The 18372-nt window shown below is 41.9% G+C and overlaps 1 protein-coding gene across 5 annotated transcripts in view; it reads left to right on the top strand.

The window, feature by feature from the left end:
* abl1 (c-abl oncogene 1, non-receptor tyrosine kinase) overlaps positions 1-18372 on the top strand; it is a 41018-nt gene extending 22646 nt beyond the window's left edge. For 3 of the 5 annotated variants that reach the window (XM_080046470.1, XM_080046469.1, XM_080046472.1), the window contains 10 exons: positions 6878-7042; positions 7937-8232; positions 10851-11141; positions 11852-11936; positions 12190-12367; positions 12930-13114; positions 13454-13606; positions 13732-13821; positions 14628-14756; positions 14953-18372. In XM_080046470.1, coding sequence (XP_079902596.1) covers positions 6878-7042; positions 7937-8232; positions 10851-11141; positions 11852-11936; positions 12190-12367; positions 12930-13114; positions 13454-13606; positions 13732-13821; positions 14628-14756; positions 14953-16610 — 3230 coding nt within the window. In that variant the 3' untranslated portion in view covers positions 16611-18372. The remainder of the gene's footprint in view (positions 1-6877; positions 7043-7936; positions 8233-10850; positions 11142-11851; positions 11937-12189; positions 12368-12929; positions 13115-13453; positions 13607-13731; positions 13822-14627; positions 14757-14952) is intronic. The other 2 variants (XM_080046471.1, XM_080046473.1) reach the window with 1 other exon arrangement.

Genomic DNA, 18372 nt, shown 5'->3' with positions numbered 1-18372 from the left:
ATAGATTAAAGTAGATATGTCAGAAAGGGGGGAAAAATCAGATGAAGAATAACTGTGTAATGCTCAACAATGAGTTCTGCTCTGTGGAAACAGAAGAATGGGGAGGGGAAAGTGGAGAGTAACGCACAGGGGAGGGTGAGGGAGGCCAGACACACTGGCTAGCTCAGGAGGAAAGAAGTGGAAAAAGACGGAGAAGAGAATACAAGGAAATCTGACTCCTGCTTGTGTCCCACTTAACTCTTGTTTATTAGGAGAGGGGCTCTAATCTCAGTCTGAGCTCTCCTTTTTCAGTTTCTCTGCTGTGTTTTTCGAGGAATTGTATACTGTTCGCTGCCTCCATAATTTGTTTAGAATATCATTTAGATCTTTATATTTTGCATATTCTTTGTAGTATATGGGACAAGCGGTTACTTATTTTCCATTACCTCTAATTAGACGGTTCTGGTCACAGTTAAAGTGGGTAACAGATTTGCCCATTAAGAATGAAGGGGAAACCAGGAGGATTTTAGAAAAAAATCTAGGGCACACGGAGTCTGTACATGATCAACATAGTAATTGATTGGCGGTGGAAGACTCAGTGAAGTCTGTATGTGTGCCAAGGATTGCGCAACCAAATGATTTAATAGAGTTAATAGTTCTGGTACGCTCCCTACTAAAGTGGATGACAGTGATAGAGAGTCTCTAATTTCCAGACCATATGGTACAAGGCACAGCAAATCTCATGCTGATATGTTCCACCTCAAATTAAACTTCACGACTTCACAAAGCTGGAAGCCATTTTTGTATTTTGCTGTTGTAATAATCTACTTGACGTCGTTTAGAATGAAGATGGTGTTATGAGAACATTATTTTATCATCTGTTGTAATTCTAAAAGGAGGAAAATGGTGGTTCTCCCGTGTGTAGTTGTCTTCTCCGTTGGGCCTCTGGTCTCAACATCCTGCCATGAACATAATATCTCCCTCAGTGGGTAAGAACCACATCAAACATATATTCGGAATCTGTTCCCTTTGTTCTCCGCCACCTCCCACTCAGGTGATGACAGGTGATGCAAGAGAAATATGTAAGCGAGAGATTTTTCCCTTCCTCAACCCCTCAGAAGTATGTGGTTTGGGACTAGGGCCGGCTTCCCTGAAGTGGACCACACTGTTGTTGTATAGACTCATGGTTTTGGACCGAGACTACTGCTGGTTTCTCTAGTGCCAGGAGGTAGTTAGTTGCATTTTTCATTCCATCCAATGTGTAAATCCACTCATTTAATATGACCAGGATCAACACAAATAATGCTATCTCTTTTCTCTTTTGAACACATTTCTTCCCTGCACAAGTGTGTGTTTGGTTACATTCCTCTTGCTCATATATAGCAGTGCTGTCACAGCTATGAACTCTGTCCAAGTTCCACACACATTTAATCATTTCGAGTGTCATCTCAGTGATGCGGCCAGGACATGCTGTAATTTCTCCCACTGCATAATTCTCGAGATCGGCAGTCTGATTTTGGTGACTATTTTTTTGTTATCTTTCACTCACATCCTGAGTTTCCTTTTTCGTTCGTTTTTACTTCCTTCTCTCTTTGAGCTGGTGTTGCCACTGTCCATGTATCACTGTGCTGTCACCCTCTCACAAAGAGCTGTGGTATTTGTGGCCCGTGAAAGGAGCAATGTGTGGTATTGGCTGCTAAAATGTGCTGCCACACACACTTTATCACCAGGCCCAACTCTGGACATATGCTTGATCTCTGGCCTCGGCTTTAAATTTGACAGAAAACAGCTTGTGTCTGACTTTAATCATGGCATTAATCTGTAGCGAATACTTTTTTGTGTCACAACTGTGTCAGAAAGGTGTTTGTTTGGTTTGGATGGGAATGTGTTTTATCTTAAAGTGTGACATTTATTAAAATCCTATTAGACTTTTGTGGACCATAAGGGATAGCATGGATTTATGTACCATAAGATGGTTTTGAGTTCCTTTTCAGTATTTATATCAGTAAAGTGCCATTTGAATTGATGATACCATCTTATTTCAAAAAGATAGTTACTGTGACTTTAAATCAGAATGCAATGACACTGATCAAATGCTTGTATTTTGATTTTATAAGTAGGACTGGCTGAATGAAAAAAGTGAGATGACACAAATTCATGTCAAACTTTTCAGATGCCAGTGAACTGAGTGACTGCTGGTTAGTCATTGACATCACTTGTCCTTGCATGGTTATACATTTTTTTTCCTGAACCATTTGATGTGGGACTACAGTCTTTTATTTATTTTTTGCATTAGCTCACATAAATACCTTTGCATCTTTTCCAGCTGAAGGAAGCACCACTGAGGAAGCACCGACTGAGGCTTCAAAATGCAACAGGTCTGCCTCCTTTTAGGAACAGTAGGATGAATTTAAACAGGCCAGTACGCTCCAACTGAAACTGGCCTGTTCTCACAGACAAAATGGCTTGATGCGACCTAAAAGAAGCAGTACATTTGGCTTTGATTTGCCTCGGTGTGCTGCTGGCAGAAGGGGCTGTGTGAAAGTCTTTCAGCTGCCTCCCAGCGCAGGGGGACGCTTGCAACTTGTCAACAACGTCATGTGACTGGCTGTGGGCCGCATTTGTTCAGTTTGCTTCCTTAGGGTTATACTAGTTTAAGCCTTGTATGCTATAATTCTTTGTTTACTTCTTCTTTTGAGGAACTCCCAAGTCATATCGTCTTCAACTGCTCCGTTGCATGGGGCGGGCCACAGACACAAGTAGTTGTAGTGGAATGAACAACATGCCCTCAACCAATTCTTTATCAAATTTATATCAATTCCTTGTCACCCACTGCCTCTTTTTAGCCCCATATAATGTTATTAGCAAGCTAAATTTACTTCTATAAAAGACCTGGTCTTTGGCATCATTTTGATTTGTGATTTAATTATCAAGCCCAAACTTGATTTGATGTTTTTTGTTTTGAAACTTGGCTAGACCCACAGAACAGTACAGCCGTTCTCATTGAGTCAACCCCTCCCAACTATAGTTTTATGAGCGAAGCCAGAGTGTATAAGAAAGGAGGTTGAGTTGCCATTTTGTTTAACAATTCTATCCAGTGCAAACAGATGTCTTATGGTAAATAAATATGCTTCTTTGGAATACGTTGCACTTCGGTTAAATTCCTCATGTCGAGTTTCGCTTTTAAACATCTACAAGCCTCCTGAATGCAGTTCAATCTGTGTAGTTATTGTGTCTGATTGATCCATCCTGTGTCCTTTAAGATATCCGTACACAAATGTTCATACAGTTAATCAGAAGGTGGTAAATCAAGTGAATGATTTATTCCGATTTACTCCGTCTCTCCTTGAGTCTCAGTAAATAATCTTATAGATTATTTCTATGACATCATTGCCAACAAAATATCATACTATTTATTGTTCACACAGCACACAGATTTATGTAACAATATCACCAGATGAATATGGTATGGTTCCTTAAATACAGTGATTAAGTGCATTCAAAAAAATCAATGATTGGATGTTCCAACATTTCCTCCATTTATACAAAAATCTAAAAAGAATAGTTTTCGTTGGACCCAAAGAAAAGCTAATGAAAGTTAACGCTGGCCTCCAATCAGTAATGAGGCCAGAAGTACTTTTGTAATGAAGAACTCTGACTGAATTTATAACATTCACATTGAGAAAATGTAAACATTAAAAAAAACATTAATAAGAGCATGACTACTTTAATGGTGTCAATCTTAAAAGTTGGTCCGAAAGCTTCAGTTAAAGTAGCTTCAGATCTTTACACTGGTTTGCTGTTTTGTAAAATCAGTGATTTTATAATATCACTGTTGGTTTGAAAAGCACAAAATAGTTTTGGGCCAAAATAGGTTTATGATTCTCTGCTCTGAGACTTCCCAAACCATCAGAAACAGGTGTTCTAACCATCCCAAAGTTTAGTCAAAACTAAATACAGCGAGTAGCATTCAGTTTTTATACCTGTGCCCTACTCTAGTAGCCTGGAAATCCAGACCTGCCACTAGGCGCTGGCAAATAAAATTTGCTGTTGGTCTGGACACTCTCCATTGAAGCTCATTAAATATGTCAAGAAATCCTGAGCTACGTTTCAATTGGTTCTATCTGATATGGGCGGGCCAGAGCCCTATGTATGGTGCTCTCATGGGTGTTCTGGGGCGGACTTAACCGGATGACAACAGTGCGCCGTGATAGTAAACATCAAATGCACGAGTAGGAGCCGCCCCTTGAGTTGGGAATTACTATTGATTGTGGCCAGACCCTCTATCGTTGTAGATATGGGTCTGAATTTCCAGGCTACTACTCTAGTATTATACTGTTTTCATTTGTCTTAATCTATTAAATCTTATTTATATTTTCTGTTTAATTAGTTGAATATAATTTATTGTTGAAAGGTGCTGCTATAAAAATAAACCCACCATCTCCCCCTGAATATAAGTTGCTTGCAACTGTGTATAGAAAAACTGCCTATATCAGCCAGAGAGGGTGCATGTGACTCTTCAGTTCAATAGTATCCTCTTTGCTACATGCTCAGTCGGCACAATCAGCTCTCTGCTCTTTGTTTTTCCACCAAATCCAGCTTTGCCTTGATCACTTCTAGTTGGTGCACATCTCCTATTCCCCCAAGTCAATGAAATACTCCTTAGATTGTGAATTAATTACAGTTGTGGTGGTACAGTACACACAGGCTCTGGTTCTCCTTCAGACCGGACAGACCTCAGCAATCCTTCTATAGGCATACCATCTGCAAAAGACACATCAAGGGATTTCACTCCTAATTTTTTGCAGACGCCTACAGTTGAATTGTTCCCAACTACCATCCGCTCATGAAATAAATGTGGTGCGCAAGTCATCATTTGCTACTGCGTGTGTATGATTCATGTTGGCCACCGTTTTCCTGCCTGCGGTACTAACAGCATTATGTGATGCACTTATTCACAACCCTCATTGACAGCTGGCTTTAGGTTTCATCAGACTGTGACCAGCGTTTCAGACACGTTGGCAAAGGGAGGGATACTCCTATGATACTGAGTTCTCCTAACATTTTGCCTTTGTTACTCCACTGAGATGTGACACTATCACTAGGGCTGACCCTTTAGTTCAAAATGTCCATTTTTAACATGAAGTAAATATATTTGTGATTGATAATACCTAATAATTATCGTTCCTGCCGGCCAACTTCTAGAAATGACAATAATGTGCAAATTGAACAGCAGTGATCACAACTACTAGTGGATGTTTTTGTTCGATAATCTAATACATTTTCACTTGCCTATTTATTTTAATTTATGGCCTATAGCAAAAACCATAGAGTTGCATTGATATGCTATCGTGGTATTTTATCATGATCACTATGTCCTCTGGAGCTAAACTTTGCCCTCAAACCATTGTTCTGTTTTGAAAGATTTAGTAAGGCTAGGAAATAGTTTACTTCCTAGATCCAATCTATGTTTCTGTTGCAGGATGTCTTTTTATTGAGTTTAAGTATTTGATTGTTCATTTTATAGCAGGATGTATTAAAAATGATGACCATAATTTTAACTGCAAATTAGTTTTAATGTCATTTTTTGCACGAAGGAAAATACGATTTTTTCGATTTGTGATGAATGTTTTGTTGTGGGTGACATTGCAGCTGTGAAAGGCCGTTGATGCTTAATGACTAAAGACTTAAACATAGGCCTACTGAAAATCAGTATTTAGTTGTCCTGCGTTTCCAGTTCCCTGGGCTCTGCAGGTCACCAAATCTCTCACTCAGTTATTTGCCTGATTGGCTGTGCTTGCTGTTCAAACTACTTTTAAATTGGGCATTTGGTCCTAATTTCCAGAAACTACTAATACACACACAATATTAGCCAAATGAATGTAGCTAGTAATACTGTCACAAGTAAGTTGACTTTTTTTCCCTCTCACACTGTGAATGTGAATAATTGAAAGATAAAGTTGAGTTTCAGTGTTTCATCACTTTTTGAGGGTTTTGTTGCTTTCATTATGGTACTGTTTCAAATGCGTTATTGCTATTTTCATATTAATCACTAAATAAACCATTTCCTCCTTTCCTTACATCTTACTACTGTTTGTGATATTCTCACTGGAAGGTGAGAACCTAGTGCAGCTCCATTCTGTTGTCTCAGTTGGAAGGATGTGGGTGTTTGTGAGACTGGGGGATGAAATGTAAGATGCCTCTCAAACATGTGTGACAACAGCTGAGCGAGCTCACGTTGAGGGCCAAACTGCAGTTAAAAGTTCTCTCCTCGCTTCACTCTCCTTTTGTTTCTCTTCCTCTCCAGCACAATCCCCTTCTTTTCACCTTATTCTTTCCATTTTTCCTACATTGTGTCATATAGCCATCGGTTTTGGTTCTCTAAAAAGTCTGTAATTAACATATCTAAAGCACTTTGAACTCTCGTTACCTGTGAGTGCAAGCGCATCCATTTTACAGAGTTACAGTGAAGATCATGCCGAGACACATTCTCACGGTCCGATGTGCAGTAGTATGTCTAGGTATTCAAGTAAAAATGAAAACTGAGCGGGGTTAATCCAGGAAATGAAAAGTTATTAAGACAGCGGGGACACAGCGGGTCACATGATCAGGTTTATTGCTTTAATCCCAAATTGGGATCCCAGCTGACGAGTTGCTTATTGGAGAAAGGCCTAGTAGTTGAAAAAGAAGAGGAATTCCAGTGACACATGCCTAGAGGCAAGAGTTGACATTGTTGTGTAATCATCCTACATGTGTAAAGTTGTATGGGGAAAACTACTTCACAATGCATACCAAACAAACGCCTACAGATCTCCCCTCGGCAATGCATTGTTTGATGTTTTTTTTCCTTGACTCTTTGTGTGTTGTCATGAGGCTGATCTGATTTTTGTATTTTCAGAAGCTCTCCAGAGACCAGACTTTGAGAGTCAGGGTTTGACCGAAGCGGCCCGCTGGAACTCCAAAGAGAACCTGTTGGCCGGACCCAGCGAGAATGACCCCAACCTGTTTGTCGCACTCTATGATTTCGTGGCCAGTGGCGACAACACGCTCAGCATTACAAAAGGTGAGTGTATTAGAAAAATGATGCCATTCATTCTTTTATATTTATCTTATTTATATAAGTTTGTTTATGTTAAACTCGGTTATTCTGACCGTTTTGAAATGGGCCTTACTGATACGGTTGAATCACTATGACAGTAAAGACGATTCATTTTTTACAACTGGCATACAAAGTAACATGTACCTCCTAGAGGACATTTGGGTCCCTATGAGGTTATATTTTTCACTGGGACTCTGCTTATTTGCTTTCCGTCTCCCTTCCCGCTCTGTCCTCATTCCCGTCTGACTCTCACTTCCTCACGACTGGTCTCACGCGTGGGCTTTTCTTTTTCTTTTTTCCTCTGAACCGACTGTAAAACAATACCACAGATGGATCACACAGACAAACAGAGGAAGGAAGGGGGGAACATATGCACCGGAATAAACAAGAAAAATGTCCTGTCCAAGATTACAACCAGTTCATTAGAATATGACCCGTTTTCCCCCAAAAAATTACTTTAATTTTGAAATACTTTGGGTTTATAATGAATCTTAAATTTGGCTTGACAAAATCTTGGCACTTCTAGGGCTTAAATGTGTCATTTGAATAATTGTTTTTGTTTTCATCTAAACTAAAGGAAATAAATACATGTCTTTAGGTTTCCTGCCAGAGTTCTGATCTGAGGGAACAAGCCATTTATATACAGTGAACTCCTGCATGTCTGACTTAAAAACATTCTCAGTTCAGCTCTAATGCAGTGTTCCGTTACCATTGCAGCCTGTCCTTAAGAATCTGTAATATAATATTCCAACCTGTAGAACCTAACTATTTTCAATATCAAGGGAAAAGGGCTCGAATCATTAATCGAATCAAGTATGGAGATGGCAATTGACACATTTCTAATCTCACGTTGACTAGGAGAGAAGCTGCGCGTGCTGGGCTACAACCACAACGGCGAGTGGTGCGAGGCACAGACCAAGAATGGCCAGGGCTGGGTGCCGTCCAACTACATCACGCCTGTCAACAGCCTTGAGAAGCACAGCTGGTACCACGGGCCCGTGTCGCGCAACGCCGCCGAGTACCTGCTCAGCTCGGGCATCAACGGCAGCTTTCTGGTGCGCGAGAGCGAGAGCAGCCCCGGCCAGAGGTCTATTTCTCTGCGCTACGAGGGGAGAGTCTACCATTACAGGATTAACACTGCGTCTGATGGCAAGGTATGTCCATCCACTTTATGATAAAAGGGAGTCATTACTAGTATGTTGACAACCGAAGGGATTATATAGATATAGAACTGTTCCATTGCTAGTTGGATTGGAGGCAGGACGTTACTTGAAGCACATGTCGGGATCTGCTCATTGTTCTGTATCAGCTGTGGTTGGACTGTAATGAATGATTTAAAGATAGTCGCCCAGGTGCAGCTCTGTGTGATACAATTATGTCTTCCCATGTCTCAGACGCACACACACACACACACACACACGCACACGCACACACACACACGCACGCACACACACACACACACACACACAAAAAGGGTCCCTGATATCTGCAAGAACAGATCAGTGCATTGTACTGCTCCCTCTCAAAGCTGGCCAGAACACAAGTTTCCATCATTCAGAGTGCTCCATCAGTGTTTCCACAGGTCTTTTTAAAAGTCTTATGAAGTCTTTAAATGTCTAGTCTGATTTTGACAGGTCTTAAAAATAGTTTGGATTTTAAAGCTAGCTTCACTTTTATAAAGTTGCTTTAAATTCATTTTCGCTTTTAAATGTTTGTTTTTTTGGAAAAGATTTTACCGATCACACTGTAACAAAACCAACTCGTGACAAATACACTTCACATTGAATGTGAATTCACAATTATTAATTCACAGACTTTTTTTTGCCAGTTGCCGTGAAATAGGTCTTTAATTGCAATATGTGGAGCACTTTTAAATAAGATGCAGGGTACCTCATCCCGCTGATCCCCATCAAAGTGTCAGCTTCTCAAAGTAAGCTGTATTTCGCTGTGTGTACAGCTGAATTTTCTTCAGCGGGATTCCCCCAAAATGTCAGTCAAGCAGCCGCTGCCATTTTGGCTTGTCACCCTCCTGTCTGTGATGCAGCGAGGTGAGGAACGCTAGCTATGACAAGAATGCATCTAACCACCACTGTGCTGCTCATAATGGCCAGCAGACGCAAGGCCGGCCAGACACTGACGCCCCATACTAAGACATGCATTAGCACAGACAGTTACAGCCAAGTATGCACACACACACACACACACACACACACACACACACACACACACACACATACACATATATATAAAACAAATGGCCTAACACACACACAGTTCACCATCTTATATTGTTTTCCATCCTCCCACTGAGCTATAACTCAAGAGTCTGGTATGATATATTTCTCAAATAATTTGAGATTACCTCAGCACTCCCCCAGGCTGCAGCTTCACTTCACACTGACTGAGTAAAACAGATCCCCCCCCCCTTTTTTTTGGTTATTTAGTAAATGGTCATGATCTTTTTACTGCAGTCAGGGTTGTGCATTTTTTCCCCCTCCACATGCCTTCAGCTTTCTCATACAGTCTTCTCGCAAGTAAAGAAATGCACAGTGCAGATCGTAGAGCACATCATTTTTAGGGTTATGTAAGACTTGGACAATGGAAAAGACTGTCCACTGAGCCCTGACCAATATCCTGCCCTCCACCAGCTTCCTGACTAATGCCTTGTGAGCTTTGAATGTGCTAAGACCAATCTGCATGAAGAACATATTTCAGTGTGGTTTTGTCGAGACCTTTTAGATTATTTCACGTTTTATTACTGGCGCTTTGACAGTTATTACTGGCCATACACATTTTCTTCATATCACAATTATTTTCAAGACTTGATGTGAAAGCACTACCACTTTAACTAGTAGTTATCATGTAATGAGACAATATGGTAACATCTTGTGCTTTTTCTTTTTTTTTAACCCATTGATGACGGCTGCTGCGCGATGCCACATTGGCTCTCCTGCCTGATGCTGCGTCGCGCAGCATTATTACTTTATCTAATTTTCATGGCATTCCCAGCATAGAATGCACTGTCACTGGTTCAAATACACATGAGGTGGGTTTTGTTGATTTTCTTAAGACCACGTGACCACCCAAAAGTTGTGTGGTTTGCCGAAAATCATGTCAATCAAAAAAATAAAAAATAAAAAAATAAAACAAAATAATAAAAAAAATACGCCAGCTATGTCGGCGACAGAACAGTTTGTGGCGTTTGGTGCGCAGAATCAAGGTCTACTATAGACTACTGACGAAAATCACACAACACATTGCATCTATTTATTAACAATATTTAATCATTTTCTAATTCATCTAATTTTGACGATTTTTAGAAATATGTGTTGGTTTGTAAGCGCTAAGGGAGCATGTTTAAATAAAACCTGTGAACCTTAACTTTTAAATGTATTTTATTTCATGTTTCTATGTGCTACACAGGCTTAGATATTAAGGTTTTGGTAGACTTGACAATTCGTACTATTTTTTCAGAAAACCCTCAGGCATTAAGGACATGCATCCTAGATTGCCATAGTCATCAATGGGTTAAACTATCATAGTGTGTTGACAGTCCTTGTACCTACCTTTAGTGAAGAATTTAAAACTCCATGTGAAAATACTGTAAACTTGTACTATTTATGATTCAAAATCATTTATCTCCCAAAGATGCAACACTGTCAGATATTTGGTTTAGCACAGGGATGAGGTGATGGATGGGGAAATTGATCATTTTTAAGATTCTGTGTCTATATCAACTGACCCTCTCATGTACAATCTACTCTAAATGTAGAATCTCTTTTTGCTGCAGCTGTACGTCTCGTCCGAGAGCCGTTTCAACACCCTGGCGGAGCTGGTGCACCACCATTCCACGGTGGCCGACGGCCTCATCACCACGCTGCACTACCCGGCGCCCAAACGCAACAAGCCCACCATCTACGGGGTGTCACCCAACTATGACAAGTGGGAGATGGAGCGCACTGACATCACCATGAAGCACAAGCTGGGAGGGGGACAGTACGGGGAGGTGTACGAGGGCGTTTGGAAGAAATACAACCTCACCGTGGCCGTCAAGACTCTAAAGGTAAGTCTGCGCGCTAGAAAAGATTGGATTTATCTATGCATGTCTTACGCAACCCGAGCTCATACATTTTTTTTTTAATACTTTATTTATGGATTTTTTAGAACATATACATACACATGAAAAACCTAAAAAAGAAATACAAAAGACAAAATAAAATAAACAACTAACATGGCGTATTCTACTTTACATTGTTTAAACTATTAGGCAAATGTTAAACAGAAAATAAAAAGTCAATGAGGTGTCATGTAGGTCCCTTCAGTGGAAGATATAGTCAAGGACAGACTGCCATATTTGTTTAAACTTCTCTGCTTTCCCTGAAATCGCATATCGAATTTTCTCCATATATAAAGTACTGGAGAACTCTATGAGCCACATTTCAAAACAGGGGGCTATCTCTTTGTTCCAAACCAAATACATTTTGTTGCGATCACCATCCCATACAGGATCGACAGAGCTTTCCAATGACTTGAAGTCTCTAGTTGTTGTGACCGAGCTCATACATTTGACTTTATTGGAGAAAACGTAAACAATAGTAATGTCCCATCTAGTCAAGTGGAAACATTTTGACAAGTACACATTTACTATGACTCTCAGCTATAAATCTTCTTATTTAGCGAAGTAATGCTACCATCTGGTGTTATATGGAAGCAACTGCAACAAGCTTATTCATTTTGCTCACCTTTTTTTTTCTTGCCATTAACTCTGTCCAGGAGGATACTATGGAGGTGGAGGAGTTTCTCAAGGAGGCTGCTGTCATGAAAGAGATCAAACACCCCAACTTGGTACAACTGTTAGGTATGTTTAACTATTCAGAAGAGCCCTTGCTCTGCCTGTGTTTCTCCTAGCCAAGACAGAAAAGAATATTGCTCAAATAAAATGTATTGCTCCTAAGATTTATATTGTCTCCCATCAAGTATTTACTATTTAACAGTTTAAATTGTTAATAGTTCAGTGCTCCAAGATTTATTCTGCATAAAAGTTAAAGAAATTGACCTACAAACAGTAATCTTTTAATGATACTGATGATTTTCCCCCCACCCAATTTCAGGCGTGTGCACACGGGAGCCACCTTTCTACATTATCACAGAGTTCATGACCCACGGCAACCTGCTGGACTACCTGAGGGAGTGCAACAGAGAGGAGGTCAATGCAGTGGTGCTGCTCCACATGGCCACACAGATCTCCTCCGCCATGGAGTACCTGGAGAAAAAAAACTTTATACACAGGTGGGCTCAAAGTTGTATATTGAATCAAAGAGTTCCGAAAGTATCCAGTCCGAGTGAATTGCCTTCTGTATTTGAAGGTTTATCTGGCAGCTTTATTGCCTATTTTTTGTAATGTAGTCTCAGTCAAGAATACTATAAATGAAGAAAAAAAAGACTCCCTAACCCTTCTTCCCCCTTTCCTGAGTTGCGAACACTCTGAAAGACAAGTCCATGTTGTAACATTGCTCGTTTGTTCTGGCACGTATAGCGCCGTCCTTTTCGAACAGATCACATGATTTATGTCTTTTGTGTCTGCCAAAATGCATTCTAATTTTTAAACATGGCAAGACGCAGCTTGTGATTTTGCTCCTCACAAAAAGGCCGGAGAAATCCAACACCAGAGCGGATGTTATTATTTTCCAACTTTCTCTTTGTTCTTTTTTCCCCCTCTTACTAATGCTTATTCTTTTTGAATTGTTATGGAGCAGTTTACTTTCTTGTTTGTGATTGCAGAAAGTCAGGATTCCACCATAACCTCTATTTATTAATCATTCATTCCTTCCCACTGTATCGTCTTCTGCAGGGACCTTGCTGCCCGTAACTGTCTGGTTGGGGAGAACCACCTGGTAAAGGTTGCCGACTTTGGCCTCAGCAGGCTAATGACGGGGGACACTTACACTGCTCACGCCGGGGCCAAGTTCCCCATCAAGTGGACCGCTCCGGAGAGTTTAGCCTACAACAAATTCTCTATTAAGTCAGATGTCTGGGGTAAGTTTGATCTCATTCAGGCAACGCTTAAATCAAACCTTTGAATAACTAATTTCTTAATATATATTTTTTTTAAATAAATGTCTTGTGTTAACAATATTTGTGGATTGTAACTTTGGTTGTGAATATCTAATGTATATTTGTCATGTGTGCTGATTGTAATGTCCAGTGTATGTTTAATGTAGGTTTTTATGTGGACTCTGGGCTTTAGTATACAAATAATGGGGATCCTAACAATGAACTAATGCGTTCCAGTCATTAGGTTCTTGACATGTTTGCTGTTGTTGATTGTTCTATCAGTGACACTACTAACTAACTGTCTCCTGCCTACATCTCCAGCATTTGGCGTGCTGCTGTGGGAGATCGCCACCTACGGCATGTCGCCCTATCCCGGCATCGACCTGTCCCAAGTGTACGAGCTGCTGGAGAAAGACTACCGTATGGACCGACCTGAGGGCTGCCCTGAAAAGGTCTACGAGCTCATGAGGGCCTGTGAGTAGCAAAGCCTCATTGCTAAAGCCTAAACACTCTTTTCTATTGGAATGATGTTTAAAAAAAAATATTATTATTACTATTTTTATGTATATATAATTCTTATTATTTTGGCCCTGTGTCAGGTTGGAGGTGGAACCCCTCAGAACGTCCATCTTTTGCTGAAACACACCAAGCCTTTGAGACCATGTTCCAGGAGTCCAGCATCTCTGATGGTCAGTTCTAGTCTCTTTTAACCCATTGATGACTATGGCAATCTAGGATGCATGTCCTTAATGCCTGAGGGTTTTCTGAAAAAATAGTACGAATTGTCAAGTCTACCAAAACCTTAATATCTAAGCCTGTGTAGCACATAAAAACGTGAAATAAAATACATTTAAAAGTTAAGGTTCACAGGTTTTATTTAAACATGCTCCCTTAACGCTTACAAACCAACACATTTTTCTAAAAATCGTCAAAATGAGATGAATTAGAAAATTATTAAATATTGTTAATAAATAGATGCAATGTGTTGTGTGATTTTCGCCAGTAGTCTATAGTAGACCTTGATTCTGCGCACCAAATGCCACTAACTGTTCTGTCGCCGACATAGCTGGCGTATTTTTTTTATTATTTTGTTTTATTTTTTTATTTTTATTTTTTTTGATCGACATGATTTTCGGCAAACCACACAACTTTTGGGTGGTCACGTGGTCTTAAAAAAATCAACAAAACCCACCTCATGTGTATTTGAACCAATGACAGTGCATTCTATGCTGGGAATGCCATGAAAATTAGATAAAGTAATAATGCTGCGCGACGCAGCATCAGGCAGGAGAGCCAATGTGGCATCGCGCAGCAGCCGTCATCAATGGGTTAATATCCATATAAAACACCTTTTCCTTGTGTCTGTTATTTTATTATAATCCGCATAAACCCTCTGGTAATGAACACAACACTGGTTTCTTTCTGTCATAGTTAATAAAATGTGAAAAGTCATGTTTGTCAGCTTGTTGAATCTTGACTGTGTTCGTATTTTCAGAAGTGGAAAAGGAGCTGGGCAAGAAAGGGAAGAAGGCGACATTGGGCCCCATCCAGCAGGCTCCAATGCTGCCAACTAAAACCAGAACTCTCCGCAAAAACATGGACAACCGGGATGGAGATAGTCCAGGTGAGACACATTCTACACTTACTGTTCCTTCTGCAGTCCACTACAATTGTTGTTATACTTATTAATATATGAAATGAATCGTGTATGCAGAGGGCGTGATTGTTGTTACTCAAATTCCCATATAATTCATTAATAAAGTATTTAATTCTTTGTTATCACTGTTAACTCCCTTTTTCTTTATTTGGCTCTTGCTCAGACTTATTGGAGCCGGACGCAGCCGTGTCGTCGCCCATGCTCCCCAGGAAAGAGCGTCCCCTCCTGGACGGTAATCTGAATGAGGACGACCGATTGCTCCCCAAAGACAAGGACAAGACGCGGGGCAGTGGCTTCCTCAGCCTCATCAAGAAAAAGAAAAAGAATGCACCGGCTCCACCCAAACGCAGCTCCTCTTTCAGAGAGATGGACGTCCACCATGACAGGAGGGGCGTGGCTCCGGACACTCGAGACACCGACAGCTTCAACAACGGCGCCATTTTGACCATCAACGACGTCACGCATGGCCTGGACTGTGCAAAGTTCCTGAGCATTAACAATAACGGGGCAGGGGGCATCACCAACGGGGCTCCAACCTACCCAGGACCTTTGTTTCCCAGGAAGAAGGGAGCCCCTGCACTGCCTGGTCCGGGAGGAAAAGCAGCTACGACCCCGCCCAGCGAGGAGGAATCCATGTCTAACTCCAAGCGTTTCCTCTGGTCCTCCAGCATGCCCAAAGGCTCGGATGGCACCGAATGGAAGTCTGTCACACTGCCACGAGACCCCGGCCACCGCCACTTTGACTCAGGCACCTTCGGAGGCAAGCCGGCGCTGCCTCGCAAGAGAACCAGTGAGCAGAAAGGGGAGAACGCCCCTCGAATGGGCACGCTGACTCCCCCTCCACGTCTCCACACGTCATCAGAGGTTTCCTCTTCATTTTTGGGCAAAGACTTTGATCCTGGTTCCAGCCCAAAGGCCTTAACACCCAAAGTCGTCAGGAGACCAGGGCTGCCGGGTCTGGAGAACTCCAAGACCAGCGCCCTCCACGCTGAGCTTCTCAAGCCCAATGTGTTCCCTGCTTTAGGCGCAGCCGGTGACGAGTGCCGCGCACGCAGACACAAGCACACTATGGACTCCTCGTCTGTCAGGGAAAGAGGAAAGTTACAGAAACCCAAGCCAGCTCCACCTCCTCCTCCCACCAATGCCAAAATGGGAAAGAGTTCCCGCAGCCCCACTCAAGAGCTGCCCTCCCTCTCACCCACCAGCTCAGACAGCAAAGTTAGGGGCCTCCCCTCTGACAACACAACCACTGCCAGTGACCAAGCCCGCTCGCCCGTCGGCGAGGGCTCCAAGAAGCTGCCCCTGGGCTCCACCTCCAAACCTCAACCGATAAAGACCTCCGCTTCTGTGTCCTCCTGTCTGTCCAGCCAGAGCCTGGGAGGCTTCTCCTCCTCCCTCACCTTCCCCGGGGACCAGAGCTCCCCTGCTTTCATCCCCCTAGTGAACACCCGGCGCTCCCTCCGCAAGACTGCGCCCCGCCAGGCCGCAGAGCGCACGCCCAACTCAGCCGTGACGCGCGAGATGGTGCTGGAAGGCACCGAGCTGCTCCGCGCCGCCATCTGCCGCAACTCAGAGCAGACGGGTAGCCACAGCGCCGTGCTGGAGGCTGGCAAGAACCTGTCCAAGTACTGCATTAGCTACGTGGACTCCATACAGCAGATGAGGAACAAGTTTGCCTTCCGCGAGGCCATCAACAAGATGGATACCAGCCTGCGCGAGCTGCAAATCTGCCCCACCGCCACGGGGGGCGCCAACGCACAGCAGGACTTCAGCAAGCTGCTGTCTTCTGTCAAAGAGATCAGTGACATTGTTCAGAGGTAGCGCCATTAAATGTTAAAACTACCGAGATATAAAACTGATATGACCTGTATCTTACACTACCCCTTTTTTCTGAGCATGCACGTGAGCTGCGGCCCATGCCGAGCTCATGTTGGTGATCTGAGGGTAAAGCCTGCAGGAAAGCTGCAGCAGCAGAGTGTAGGTTTGAAACTACAGTATGCTCTGAAACACTGTGTGGTTATTGTGGATGGAGTCAAAGGAATCTTTCTCTAAACGAGATTGCAATATTGAGAAGCCTTAACCATGAATGAACAGTGTATTTTGGCCTCAAGGAGAAGCTAGGGGCCAATTCTTTGTCAACATGACTTTTCACCAATCATTTTTTGAAATGATCATGTCTTATGTATTCTAGTTGAATTATCGCCTTGATTGATGACACTAGTAGAAAGAAAGGCCTGCAATATTTGTTTCCATCACAGTTAATGTTTGACTTTCCATCGATGTCAATGACTATAAGCAAAAAAACGAAACACTTAACCTCATCTTGTTCTAGGATGCCTTCTACACCTAAACGACTGATCTCATAGTTTCCATTTTCACATTATAGGAATTGGGGAGCTTCTGTGAATCACACAGTGTTTAAAACCCGATGCCTGTCCAAAAAATCCCCGAACTGGCCGAACATTTGCTTTGTAGCATGTTGTCAGTGTTTGGGTGTGTGCTGAGTGATGAAAACGTGTCAGTGTTTGTTGTGTATGAATGCTTTTATGCAGTATTTGCAACCATGTGCCATAAAATAATAATGGGAGCAAGCAAATAAGGCAGAATAAGCCCCTCTGGCATTCACCTTTTTGCTTCACTGCACACTTTGCTAACAAATAGTGCCTTAAACACTAGTGGCAGAGCTGTTTAAGACTTTCCACTTTACAAGTGCAGGAATGTGGTTAGCTATAGCTGTGTTGACTTCTTTATTGGATTTAAATGTTTGATTGCCATACCAAAAAACCTTTTGTCTCCAGTCTGTACTGGAGAGGGACCAGGGTGCAAGATCTGCAACTCAGTGGATCTGACTGTTATTTTTATGTTGTCCTTAGACTGGACATTTTTTTTTATACAAGTTTGATTCAACTTTCTCTACATGCCAGTCACAAAAGCCATCAGTAGTAGCAGCTCAGCCTTGCAGCAGCATGCTGTTTTGTCTGTAAAGAGGGATCACAGACAGAAACAGCGTTTCCGACCAGGCCTTTTTGCCTGTGAGAATAAATGAATTCACGTGGTCTCAATGCTGTTTCACTGGCCTTTCCACCCCAGCAAAACAAAAATATATATATATATATCCTGGGGGAAACACTGGACTGAAATGTTTATGCATATGTCACTTGCTGTCTTACAAAATAATGCATAAGTGAGAAGCTGACCATTATAGACTAAAAGAACCCATGAAATTCCACTTAACATCATACGTTCCTTTATGCTCATGTGCAAACATTGGACATGTTTAGTATTTGTGCTGTAGGTGTTTCACCCCCATGTGCCCTGTCTGACTGCGATGCCTGAGGACACAAGTCAACCACAAGCTGCCTTGACTTCAACATGGTACTGTCAGTGTTGGCTTTTTTCTTTTCTTCTTATCCCTCCCCTTTACAACCATACCACTACTCTACTTTTGTGTCTAAGCCTCCTCACCAATTTTGTAGACAAACTTTTCTTTTCTTTGTAAATATGTTTTTTCCCTATTTGTTTCTCCCTCTAGCCTTGGTGCAATTTTTGTTGCAATAAAATACAAAGCAGTTGTGCTACTTGA

Source organism: Ammodytes marinus, assembly GCF_949987685.1.
Source record: "Ammodytes marinus genome assembly, chromosome: 18".
Taxonomy (NCBI): Eukaryota; Metazoa; Chordata; class Actinopteri; order Uranoscopiformes; family Ammodytidae; genus Ammodytes; species Ammodytes marinus.
The sequence above is the reverse complement of the archived record's forward strand: the minus strand, read 5'-3'. Positions and strand labels throughout refer to the sequence as shown.